General features: G+C 41.1%; 2 protein-coding genes across 2 annotated transcripts; one reads left to right on the forward strand and one right to left on the reverse strand.

The window, feature by feature from the left end:
- Positions 1 to 916: 916 nt before the first annotated feature.
- bbs10 (Bardet-Biedl syndrome 10) lies at positions 917 to 4,603 on the reverse strand. Its single transcript, XM_035643029.2, has 4 exons — positions 4,509 to 4,603; positions 3,178 to 3,377; positions 2,120 to 3,088; positions 917 to 2,001 (listed from the first exon to the last, which is right to left on the reverse strand). Exons 2-4 carry the CDS (start codon positions 3,366 to 3,368, stop codon positions 1,185 to 1,187), a joined length of 1,977 nt encoding a protein of 658 aa, XP_035498922.2. The 5' UTR covers positions 3,369 to 3,377; positions 4,509 to 4,603; the 3' UTR covers positions 917 to 1,184.
- Positions 4,604 to 5,730: 1,127 nt separating this feature from the next.
- On the forward strand, positions 5,731 to 10,885 carry syt1b (synaptotagmin Ib). Its single transcript, XM_035643030.2, has 9 exons — positions 5,731 to 5,978; positions 7,160 to 7,340; positions 7,973 to 8,151; positions 8,661 to 8,774; positions 8,875 to 9,042; positions 9,161 to 9,328; positions 9,707 to 9,824; positions 10,218 to 10,351; positions 10,431 to 10,885. Exons 2-9 carry the CDS (start codon positions 7,193 to 7,195, stop codon positions 10,635 to 10,637), a joined length of 1,236 nt encoding a protein of 411 aa, XP_035498923.2. The 5' UTR covers positions 5,731 to 5,978; positions 7,160 to 7,192; the 3' UTR covers positions 10,638 to 10,885.
- The last annotated feature ends 436 nt before the right edge of the window (positions 10,886 to 11,321 follow it).

An 11,321-nucleotide genomic window follows, 5' to 3' on the forward strand; every position in this document is an offset into this window, starting at 1 on the left:
ACGTCGGTTCGGTTGCAGACAGGCTAAATTGCTTTTCCTATCCTGGGTAGCCCGGATGTTACTGTGTGAATTTTTCGACTGAATTTGAGCAATCGAAATTGAGAGTGTGAATATTTAACTTGAATTTTTCGATCTGAATTTGAGCAATCGAAAAATAGTAACTTGAAATTTGATATCTGAATTTTTTTGTATCTGAATACCGAAGTAAAATAATTTCAAAGAGGTGAATTCCGAACAAATAAATTCAGATACGTTTTTCAAAATAAAATATTTCAATATTAAGTATTCAGTGGCTGTTAAAGTATAAAGACTTATGTCTCTTATTTGCTTCCATAAGAACCACCTTTGTTTGAGTTTACTCTATCACAGTTAATTTCTGGAGAATTTCAAAATTAGTTGCACGCTGAGATTGCAGTAAACAGCACACTTTTGTGGATGGCTGTGATTCTAATCAATGTCAAATTACTCACTATTTCCCCCAAAATAGGTGAGAACAGAGTTGAGCATTCTTCTGATAACAGCACGGGGAAGTTCACTTTGATTTAGTTGTTGACAGCCTGGTGTTGCTGTTAAGTGACCCACCCCCATTATGGAGATAACACTGATTATAAAAAGGGCTGTGTATATTTGTGTCCATGCTGTTCAGCATGTATGCCTTTAGTATAACAGAATGTTTACTGGCCAACGGAAGAGAGCAGGAAAACTGAGATAAGGAAGCAAAATGTAAAAAAAACCAAAAAAAACATAATGGGAAGTAAAAAGGAAACGGGCCAACAACAACACTTAGAAACCAGCTTAACAGAAATTATTTGATAACAACTTCACATTTTGTACTTTACGAAGATTAACAGCAGGTCATTTTCTTTTTACTGTTATTGCCAAACCTGGCCTTGTTTCAAGAAAAGGGGGCTACAGAACCATTTCAAATTTTTATTGGTCTATAAATCGCACCACACAACTGTACAGCCATTAACTGTAATTTACTCTCTCAGTAGCTGTGCAAAAGACTTGCATTTCAAATGAATGGATTACAAACCAAACAAAAAAAAGAGTGTGTCTATTCAAACATTGCTGTGGCAGCCTGCAACAAAGCACAAATTATTTCATCCAACTTCTGAATGATACCTGATTAAGTGCCAAGAGAATATATGTTTATAGTTTTCATCATGGGATACAATACAATCTCAGTCTTCAGCCTCATCCTCTGTGCCCTCCCAGGAAATGTTTGCAGGTTTCAGTGATTGTGTGTTTATAGCAGTGTGTGTGTAAAACACTGTGTCCACCCGGAGAAGACTCGTGACACACTGCAGTACGGCCAGGAGAAGCTGGTTTTTACAGGAGACGGATTCAAGGCCCGGGTCCAACATAAAAGCTTTTGAAGAAACGTCACCCTTTGGACAATAATGCATGCTAAGTTTGCAGTCTGCTACAGGAAATTCACTAGTACCACAACGCTGTATGAAGCTTATATTGGGTTCTTGTTTATATGGGAGGCTGAACGCGTGGGAATGATTTGGAATAAAACTGAGGATCCTGGTTTGAATCTGCAGGAAATGACGAGGAGTGTGGGAGTAAATCTGTCGTGGCACAATCAGTAAAGCATTTGCCAAGAGTTTGGAAACAGCAGGGATACCCATATTTGTAATATTTTGTAAGAGGGCATGATTTAAGAGAAACTCAAATGTACCACCAGCAGGTATAACACATCCTGGCCCCGACACACTCTGCTGGAAGGGAAGTGCATTGGAAACGGTGTCCGCGCTTTTATGAGAGGGATCATCTGTATTTAAATATGTGCTTTTGTGTGACTGCGAGGTCCTTTTCGATGCTGTAGTGGCAGACATACCCACAGGCTTGCAAGTTGAAAGTAGCATGCGGATGGCATCTTGGAACGCACATGCATACTGGTCCGTTTGCTCTTTGCCTGGGCCACACATGACCAGACAGCATGGTTTGACGCTGACCCTTTCCTCCATATCATGGAAAGCCACATGAACATATCTGTGGAAGAGAAAAAAGAGATCACTTTTAATTTCCATGACGGAAACCGAAATAAAAAAACACTGATAATCAAAGCCATGTGATGTTTAAATCTTGTATCTGTGACTCTATATCGTACCTATGGACTCCCAGTAGTATCGGGCGGCAAAAGGTCAGAGTAGCAACATTTGCAGGTTCAATCGTCCAGCAGTCTGTCACAGGTGTGGTCCCACTTAGCTGGGCAAAGAGAGACAGTTCATCTTCGCTGATACACTCCACAACACACATCTCTGCCTGTGCAGCTAAAGCCAGGACAGTAGCAGACTGTTTCACCGCACACAGAAGCACAGAGACACTCAAACACTGCAGGTTTGCTATAACACAGTCTAGTGACTTTTCTGACCAGGCACTAAACTCCACAATACTTTTCCCCTCCATCACTTGGCCTCCTCCACATCCCACCTTAAGCACATCTCCTGCACCGAGCAACTTTGGCTGTAGGCATCCGGTGAATACCACAGCTTTAACTGGCTGGCGGTGAGTCTGAGGGCAGGGCATGGCAAAGTCCCTGTGAATGACCTGCCCCTCAATCAAACGTGAACAGCTAATAGGAAAGCCTGATACAGGCGTATGCAGTGCGGGGAAGACGTCATGTAAAAACTGAAGTGCTAAGGAAGGAGGGTCATTTTTAAGCTTCCAGTTGCTGAGCAGTTCACAGGTGAGGTTGCTTATGAAGTCACAGTGGGTGTGACCAAGACGAGTACGAAAGAACGATGCCAGCAGCTTTTGAACACAGTGATTTTTTGTATGAGCGGGTGGCCGGGTTTCTGCAGTGAAATCCTCCCAGGAAACACAGAATCCATAGGGGACCACTCCTATAGCGATGAGATCATCCAATTCCTCCACTGCAAATGCCAGCAGTCCCTCAGCCAAGCGCCTGGCAGTGGCAGCCTCTGCTGCTTCCCTAGAGTTATAAGTGTGAGACACATGAGGCTCCTTGCAAGCTTCTGTATGAATCATCCGTAGTAATGACGCCAGCAGTAGGATAAAGGTCTTGGATCCATCTCCTGTTACGTTGCTATGCTTCAAGACACACTCCACCACCATCCTAAAATGAGGAGCACACAAATACAATAGGAAAACAAATTACAGTTGATGAATATCATCATAGAGATAGAGTAAATGTCTGTGTCTCACCTAGCCAGTGGATGCTGGAGACGTAGTGCTTTGAGAATGTGTGTCCCGCTGCGGGTCAACATGGCCTGTCCCGTGTCTCGGGTGAACAGCACCTGTCCTCCCCCTGGACCAAAACTGCGCAGGACAACTGCCTCCAGTGCACATACTGTCTGCAGGATATGCTTGAGGTGAAGATGCTCCACTGGCAGCATCTCCACATGCTGGAAGGCACATAGGCTCAGATTTAAAGGAGTTTTTTTTTTTTTAACAAGCAACAAAACTGATAATTTTTCAATAAAAAAAACATAATGACTCTTCAATTCAGCATCATCATACAGCGACCAAATGTAACATTGTGGTTTGTCTGTTTTTTTCCTAACTCTCTCTTTACACTTTACTCTGCAAAGGGGCTGTATAAATTGTATTTACTTTATTATTATTATTACTGTTATTATTATTATTACTATTATTATCATTAAATATAGACTCACTCAAATGTTATAAGCTCAAAGCAGTTAAAAGTTAGCATAATCAATAAACTAGGAGTGGATTTTATCACTGACTCAAGCTACAGATTAGTCTATTTAGGACCTTTGCTTACAATGAAGAGCCATGTCTTCAGTTTTAGATACAAGCAACAGTAAACCACAATAGATATACTTTATATTAGTAATATCTGTTCACAGTATAGTATTATTCATCTACTGTATAGTACCTAAACAATGATATCACTTTAATCATATGGTATTTTTCTAGAAAAGCCTAAATAGGGCAGACGTGTTTAGCTATATTGGAAAGTGAGTTGACAATGTGACGAACGTGTTGCCTTGTGAATATTTGACTTGTTTTCTGAATGGAGAATGTGTGATTACACTTTCAATTTTTCGTTGGCAGGTCCACAAATCGGCACAGACTCAAACCCGTGTTGCATTGTTGTTCTCAAGGACCACAGACGTTTAATTTGACCACAGCAGCAGCAGTGGGTCACCTGTGACCAGCTGACTGCTACTACCTGTACTATCCATGCATCACAAACAAAAAGAAGTCTCCAAACGTATATGACGGCACTGTACTGTACTATAGCAACATCGCTGCAGCAACGAAGAAGTACACTTGCTTTACTTTCAATAGCGTGACCGTACTTACTTCGCGTCTGATTACACGAGCTACGTTATGTGTCGTTAGCATATGCTAGCTAGGTAGCTAGTTAAATCGACGTACTCGCCGCGGTTCGCGTGAGTATAATTTAATACAAACACTGGAAATGACTTGAAAGCCCCATAAAATAAACAGAAATAACCCGCTGCTCCTTTTAATGTACAAAAACAAACTTTGAATCCGACATGACTCACCGGCAGTTTAACAGGGGAACGCGTTCCTGTCGTCTGCTCTGTATCCAGGAGACGAGGCTTCTTCTGTGGTTTGTCGTGGAGATGTAAGACATTATATCGCCACCTAGCGCGCGGATGTATAAATGGTTTTTATATTTCTAAAACCAACAATTTCATTGTTTCATACTGTTTATACTGTATATACGCAATTGACTCTTCCTCTATGCTCCATATATATATATATATATATATATATATATATATATATATATATATATATATTAAAAATTGTACATTTAACATGCATGAATGTATTTATTACATGACATTTGTTTTTGATAATTATGATAACGTGGTTAATGTATGTGTGTGTGTGTGTGTGTGTGTGTGTGTGTGAGCGTGCTCGATATGTCTGTATGGACCTCAGACATAATACACAATAAGTCCTGTTTCGATGCTCTACATGTAATTTGTTCTCATCTATTTCTTGTTAAGAAGATCTTTATTAATAGGACTTCCTCCATCAATAAATGAAGCTGGACTGACTACAGACATAAATGTGCTAAGGCCAAAAATTGGGTTCGGCATCATGTCAGCTCAATATTTCAAAAAGGCTGTAAGTCAATTGCCCCCCAAACTGTGTCACTTTGAGGAGTGACACAACCAACCCAAATTGTTTGTCGTATTTCAATATGTCAGAGACGGAGGTCATGTTGAGCCCGCTCTTTCCCTGCCCATCCTCCCACCCCACTCTCTTTCTCTCTTTCCGTACAGTATCCCTGGTACCTCAAGGTGAACGGGGCGGGGCTGGAACTTGATCTCTTGTGTTGCTGCAGAAACCACATCCTAAGTTTCTAAATCAGGCGACATCATCTATACATAGACAATATGAAACACTTCTGCAGCCACGGCCAGATGTACAGTTGCCCTCACACACAGAGCTGTCCACACTGAATGTAAATGCCCTCTATTGCTGAACTCTCACTATGCTAATGAGCCTTTAAAAAGCCATGTCACTACACTGATGAATATGCATCAGTGGCCCGGTGACCTGCAGGGATGGGAAAGAGGTCACAAAAGGTGGGGTGTCAGAAATAAGGACCAGCGGTCCCATGAGACCTGAATGGACAGAAAAGTACACATTCACTCAAATACACACACACACACACACGCGCACGCGCACACGCACTCGCACAGAGGAAAGCAACATAAGATGACCGAGCTACAATTCCACCTATCTCACCCTCAACTCCATCTTGTCCTACCCGCTCACTTTCTCCCTCGCTTGATGCAGCTTCCACACACCTGCACTGCTCTTGTTGGTGTCTAAGAACTGGTGAGACACAAAAACAAAGGGGCAATGCGCTGACACTTACCCCATCTCGCTGGTCTCCTCCACCTCTCTGGATTTCTCCTGCTCCTCCTCGTCCCTCTGTAAGGAAAAGGAATATCTGTGAGTGTGAACACAGCTGCTGAGACCACGGAATACAGGTATGTCTCTGTTTCCAATTTTCCTCTTCTTCATTCATCAAAACAACTCTAATTTATTTCTCTATTGAACGTGCTGACTGAGTAATAACTTTGAGTTAAACCCACAGATGCGCAAACAACATTAATTAGGTCTGTGCAGGTCATTCTGTTGTTTACTGGATTTGGGCGAACACATTTATCATGTGCAATTTGTAACTCTTTTCTTTTGCATTCAATGAAAAATGACACAGTCCTCTAAGGTCAAGCCAAAAACAAAACATTTTTTTCCAACAGTGATTTAAACTTGACATTTTAAATATATGCAGAGCTTTCATTTTCCAGTGATGGTATATTTTTGTTTGCTGTCATGAATGTAAAAATGTGTTAGATCCGGTGTAAAAAGAGTTTAAGCCGCATTAACATCTGAAGTTGGGGGGCCATATGGTGAGAGTACCGCATCATTCATGATCACCTCTAAAGCAAAAATGAGACAAAGACCAAGTTTTCAAGTTGACAAGTTTGTAATTGTATAATGTTTCTGTTTCAAATTGGAAAATGAAACTATAAAAGCTGTGAACTGTTCATAAACACTTAGTTAAACAATCAGAAATATTGTCTAAAATACATAATCAGTATCAGACAACTGTGACATGCTGTCCTCATCCCTTTGCGGATTCAGCCCCAGATATTCAATACCTGTGATGTCTGCAGAATAGAGAATACTATTACACCTGGCACTCAAGTCTTGGCTTTGTTTGTTAATCTGCACTGAGCACGACCTTGGTACTTGATTATCACCTCTGGCGGCTCACCGAGGAACAGCAGAGGTCCACGCGTGACGCCTCTAGTCTGCGTCTCCGCTCTCCTCTGCTCTCGCCCTCGCCTCTTCATGTCAGCAGATTGCATATCCTGTGTTCAAGTTAGTGCCACACCAGCAGAAACAGGAGAAGTCATTTGACACCGATGGCCATGTTGTGTCTATAAGCACATTATTGCTTCAAATACATCCATCATTAGCATTTTGAAAAATCTGCTTGAGTGTATGTGTGTTAATGTGGTTTGTTTAACTGGTTCCCCTATTATGATTTTAGCACATCTGGGGGCGTTTACAGATATGCCTGTTTCTGTTATATATATATTGCATGTGTTGCATTTTTTTTATGGCTGAGCCATTCTTTCCCATCTCTCTGTTCCTAAAACAGTTTCATTCTGGATCTGCTGTCAATTATCCAATAATGACCGGGATCCGTCGAGCTGCCTCGGCTGCACAGGGCACCCCAGCCACACCAAGTGGCTTGCCCAAAGTAACAACTATCCCAGGCCCAACACAGTCCGGAGGCCACAGTCCGAACAAGTTCATGAGTGAACTACGCAGCATCCACAGTGAGTTAGACACCGAGCCAAATGTTCATCCCCATGGACTGAATGGACTGACTCATTTAGAAATAATCCGGGAGGGTTTATAAACTACTATTTTTCATGGCAATTTGGGGGGAATTACACTGCTGGAGCTCTTGTTAAGGAAATATGAATGACCCAGCAAAGCAGCTATATACATTTATATTAGGAAATAATATAAATATTGCAAGTCATTGAAATTTTTATCTTGGATTTAAATATTTCACTTCATATCAGAGTCAAACATCTCATTTCAGAACAGGCAGAATACACACGAGATGGCCAAATGAGAACACTTTAAAATTTTAAAACACCACCACAAAATATTGCCTAAAAATGACAACAGGTTTGAATCAGCATCTCTCTGAAAAAAGCATTTCTTACGGGAGTATTGAGTTGGATTGCATTACATTTTTCAGTGTTGCTGATATTTTGTTAATAACCTATATATGTGATGTTTCCAGACAGTGAGGAAAATTGATTTTCGCTTTTAACCTAAAAACTAGTTGAGTTTAAGTGGGTGACTAAAAGTGCATGTATTTTAATTATGTATAATCTGTGTCTGTGTGTGTGTGTGTGTGTGTGTGTGTGTGTGTGTGTTTTTTATGGATTTGCAGTGCCCTCATGGGCTGTTGCTGCCCTGTGTATCGTGACTTTGTGCATAGTGCTGTCGTGTGCTGTGTGTGTTTGGAAGAAGTGCTTGAAAAAGAAGGACAAGGACAAAGAAAAGAACAAGAATGGAAAAGAGAAAAGCAAGGGAGGCTTTGACACTGAAATGGATGGAGGTTACAACGAGGTAGGCCACACACACACACACACACACACACACACACACACACACACACACACACACACACACACACACACACACACACACACACACACACACACACACACACACACACACACACACACACACACACACACACACACACACACACACACACACACACACCAGTAAAACTGTCAGTGTGGGTTACGACTAATGGATGTCTTGCACGCTGCTTAGCTCATGGTGTAGGTTGTGGACCGATATGAGTTGTTTCGGGTTGTCTTCAAGGAAGCAAGTGGCTTTCAAACACACTGATGGTGGTAAATGTACACATCCACTTTGGAAAAAGAATTAAACCTTATACTACAAGATAATCTTTGTTTAATTGCCTCTGCCTGTGTAATGCTATACAATAAACTGTGGGAACACAGCACAAATAACTGCGCCACAAGTTGTGAGATAGGTTTCCATTGATTTCTTGTAAAGCTATCTATTTTACCTGCATGTGTTCGTGTGTCCTTGTGTTTGTGCAGCCTCTGAAGGATGAAGGCAACAAAGAAACAGAGATGTCAGATAATGATCACAAGGAAAAGGAGAAGCTGGGCAATCTACATTTCACATTAGACTACAACTTCACAGATAATACGGTAATATGCTGCTTTTCACCAAATTTCCGTAAATTGTTTCTCCCCATGACTTTGAAATAGCCAGATTATAATCTCTTTCTATGATGTCTTCCATTTCTAGCTGGTAGTGGGCATCGTGCAGGCTGCAGAACTGCCAGCCATGGATGTGGGTGGTAGTTCTGACCCTTATGTTAAACTCTATCTGCTGCCGGACAAAAAGAAAAAGTTTGAAACCAAAGTTCATAGGAAGACCCTCGAACCCAACTTCAACGAAACTTTCACATTTAAGGTAAATTAGAACTCCAAGACAAATAAAAAAATGACTTATTTTTTCTGACCATGTTCCAGATCAGCAAACATGATAGGTTTCAAACTACTGTATTCAATGTGTGTGTTCTGTAATATAGGTACCATACACTGACCTGGGCGGGAAGACACTAGTGATGACAGTGTACGACTTTGACCGTTTCTCAAAGCACGATGCCATAGGAGCTGTGAAAATACCAATGAGCAGTATGGACTTCAGCCAGTCTCTGCAGGAGTGGAGGGACCTGCAGAAGGCAGAGAAGGAGGAGGTGGGAGCACACTGTGAGCAAGTCAACTAGAAAAAACAAGTCTTGCTTTTTTTTTCCAAAACGGTTATCTTTAATAACATCTCTAACAGTAAAATGTGTTTCCTTTTTTTCCCATGATGTGTTTTGTTTGTTGGGGGACAAGGTTACTGACGCGCAGTGTTCCTTTGGGTTTATTTAAAATCTTTCTCCTTTTGATATTTACACTTTATTTCAAAGCAGAGAATACTGCAAAGAATATTCACTATTTTTTAAATAACCTCTGTCTCAAGAAAACTGCAGCTACTTGTGATGTTGATATTTCAGCTTCACCATTTAAAAAACCCCCATTTAATAATGAAGCCATACAACAACATACTCACTTCTTTTTCTCTGTATCAGAGTGAGCGGCTTGGAGACATATGTTTGTCCTTGAGGTATGTGCCTACTGCGGGGAAACTGACAGTGGTGATTCTGGAGGCCAAAAACCTAAAGAAAATGGATGTGGGTGGATTATCAGGTGAGTTGAGCAGCTAAGAGGTCTGGATTCATGTGGTGTTTCATTTCAAGTTTCATGTCAAGTTAAGTTTACTGGAGATTTTCCAGTATGGACAACTTCAGTGCCACAATAATGGATCACATTGAATTCTTCGAGTAAGGCATGAAAAAAGTCGGTCCTTTTTGTAATATGACTAAGTGCACCCTACTCAGCCCCGATTCGTCAGCTCTGCCTGAGCATTAAGGCCTTATTATTACCGTTTAAGTGGTGTGTCCACTTTCAAGCACTTTCTATTAGGGGAAACCATCAGGAGCAGATACAATAGATGTTGTGTTTCACTGATGGAGTTGCTGCATCAGTGCCAGGCTGTGGGTCTGTCGCTCTGACACGAAACCTCCTTGTTCTCGCTACCAGACCCTTATGTGAAGATCCACTTAATGCAGAATGGGAAACGACTCAAGAAAAAGAAAACAACGATAAAGAAGAACACTTTGAACCCGTACTACAACGAGTCTTTCAGCTTTGAAGTGCCATGTGAACAGATAGAGGTACACATATTTGTGCATGTATACACAGTATACAAGTCAGCAGAAATTAACTTTCTGTGTATGTTATTTGCATTTACAGAAGGTTCAGATAGCAGTGACTGTGTTGGACTACGATAAGATCGGGAAGAATGACGCCATCGGGAAAGTGTTGCTAGGCGATAACGGCACTGGGACTAAGCAATGCCATTGGTCAGACATGCTGGCTAACCCTCGGCGACCAATAGCTCAGTGGCACAGCATCCAACCAGAGGATGAAGTCAACGCACAAATTTCCAACAAGAAATGAAACTGTGATGCCAGTGAGCTATGAAATCTTGCAGCATTATCTCAGCTACTTCAAATTTATGTTTCTACATCTGCCTTTATTCCCCTTAAAAAAGTCTAAGCTGCCTAACTAAATGAATGTATACTCTGTTTTGCCCTTGATACTATCAGAGACACTATTATGTACTTGAATCCTTCCTTCAGTAATTCCCTACTGTTTCTGCTACAAAGAACTTTAAACAAAGATGTATCACCATGTACAGTGCTATTAAACCAGATTACATTTTTTTCAAAAACCTTTTTATGTTTCTCTGTATTTGTCCACAACTGTTCGGAAACATTCACACTTCAGCCAATATAGACCTGCCGAGGGCGACAATCAAATGGATAATGGAAGGACACAACTGATATTATGTTAGGATGTTTTATAATATTCACTGTTGCATTATGTTAAATCTTCTCAGAGCTTTCACAGCTGTTAGTTGTCCGCTCCGAGATTGATTGACACACATATACAGACAAATCCGTGTTGAACTTTGACTCACGGCGCATTACTGGTGTGTTCCTATTGGTTAAAACAGCAACAGCCTTGGCAACAACATTGATTGACATTTTTGCAAACAAATCAGCGTTTGTCACATGCTGCATTGTTTTGGTATTTCCCGAGCCATCTAACGACGGTCGCGACAACGGAAGGCCAAAATGT

The sequence above is a fragment of the Scophthalmus maximus genome, chromosome 7, assembly GCF_022379125.1.
Source record: "Scophthalmus maximus strain ysfricsl-2021 chromosome 7, ASM2237912v1, whole genome shotgun sequence".
In the NCBI taxonomy this organism is placed as follows: domain Eukaryota; kingdom Metazoa; phylum Chordata; class Actinopteri; order Pleuronectiformes; family Scophthalmidae; genus Scophthalmus; species Scophthalmus maximus.

Excerpts from the sequence above, each read along its gene's own strand:
- bbs10 (XM_035643029.2), bottom strand. The coding sequence starts at position 3,368 with ATGCTGCCAGTGGAGCATCTTCACCTCAAGCATATCCTGCAGACAGTA. Across the intron at positions 3,089-3,177 it reads CTCCAGCATCCACTGGCTAG|GATGGTGGTGGAGTGTGTCT; the intron begins GTGAGACACAGA and ends TCCTCATTTTAG. Across the intron at positions 2,002-2,119 it reads ATACTACTGGGAGTCCATAG|ATATGTTCATGTGGCTTTCC; the intron begins GTACGATATAGA and ends TCTCTTCCACAG.
- syt1b (XM_035643030.2), top strand. The coding sequence starts at position 7,193 with ATGACCGGGATCCGTCGAGCTGCCTCGGCTGCACAGGGCACCCCAGCC. Across the intron at positions 8,775-8,874 it reads ACAACTTCACAGATAATACG|CTGGTAGTGGGCATCGTGCA; the intron begins GTAATATGCTGC and ends TTCCATTTCTAG. Across the intron at positions 9,825-10,217 it reads GGATGTGGGTGGATTATCAG|ACCCTTATGTGAAGATCCAC; the intron begins GTGAGTTGAGCA and ends TCTCGCTACCAG.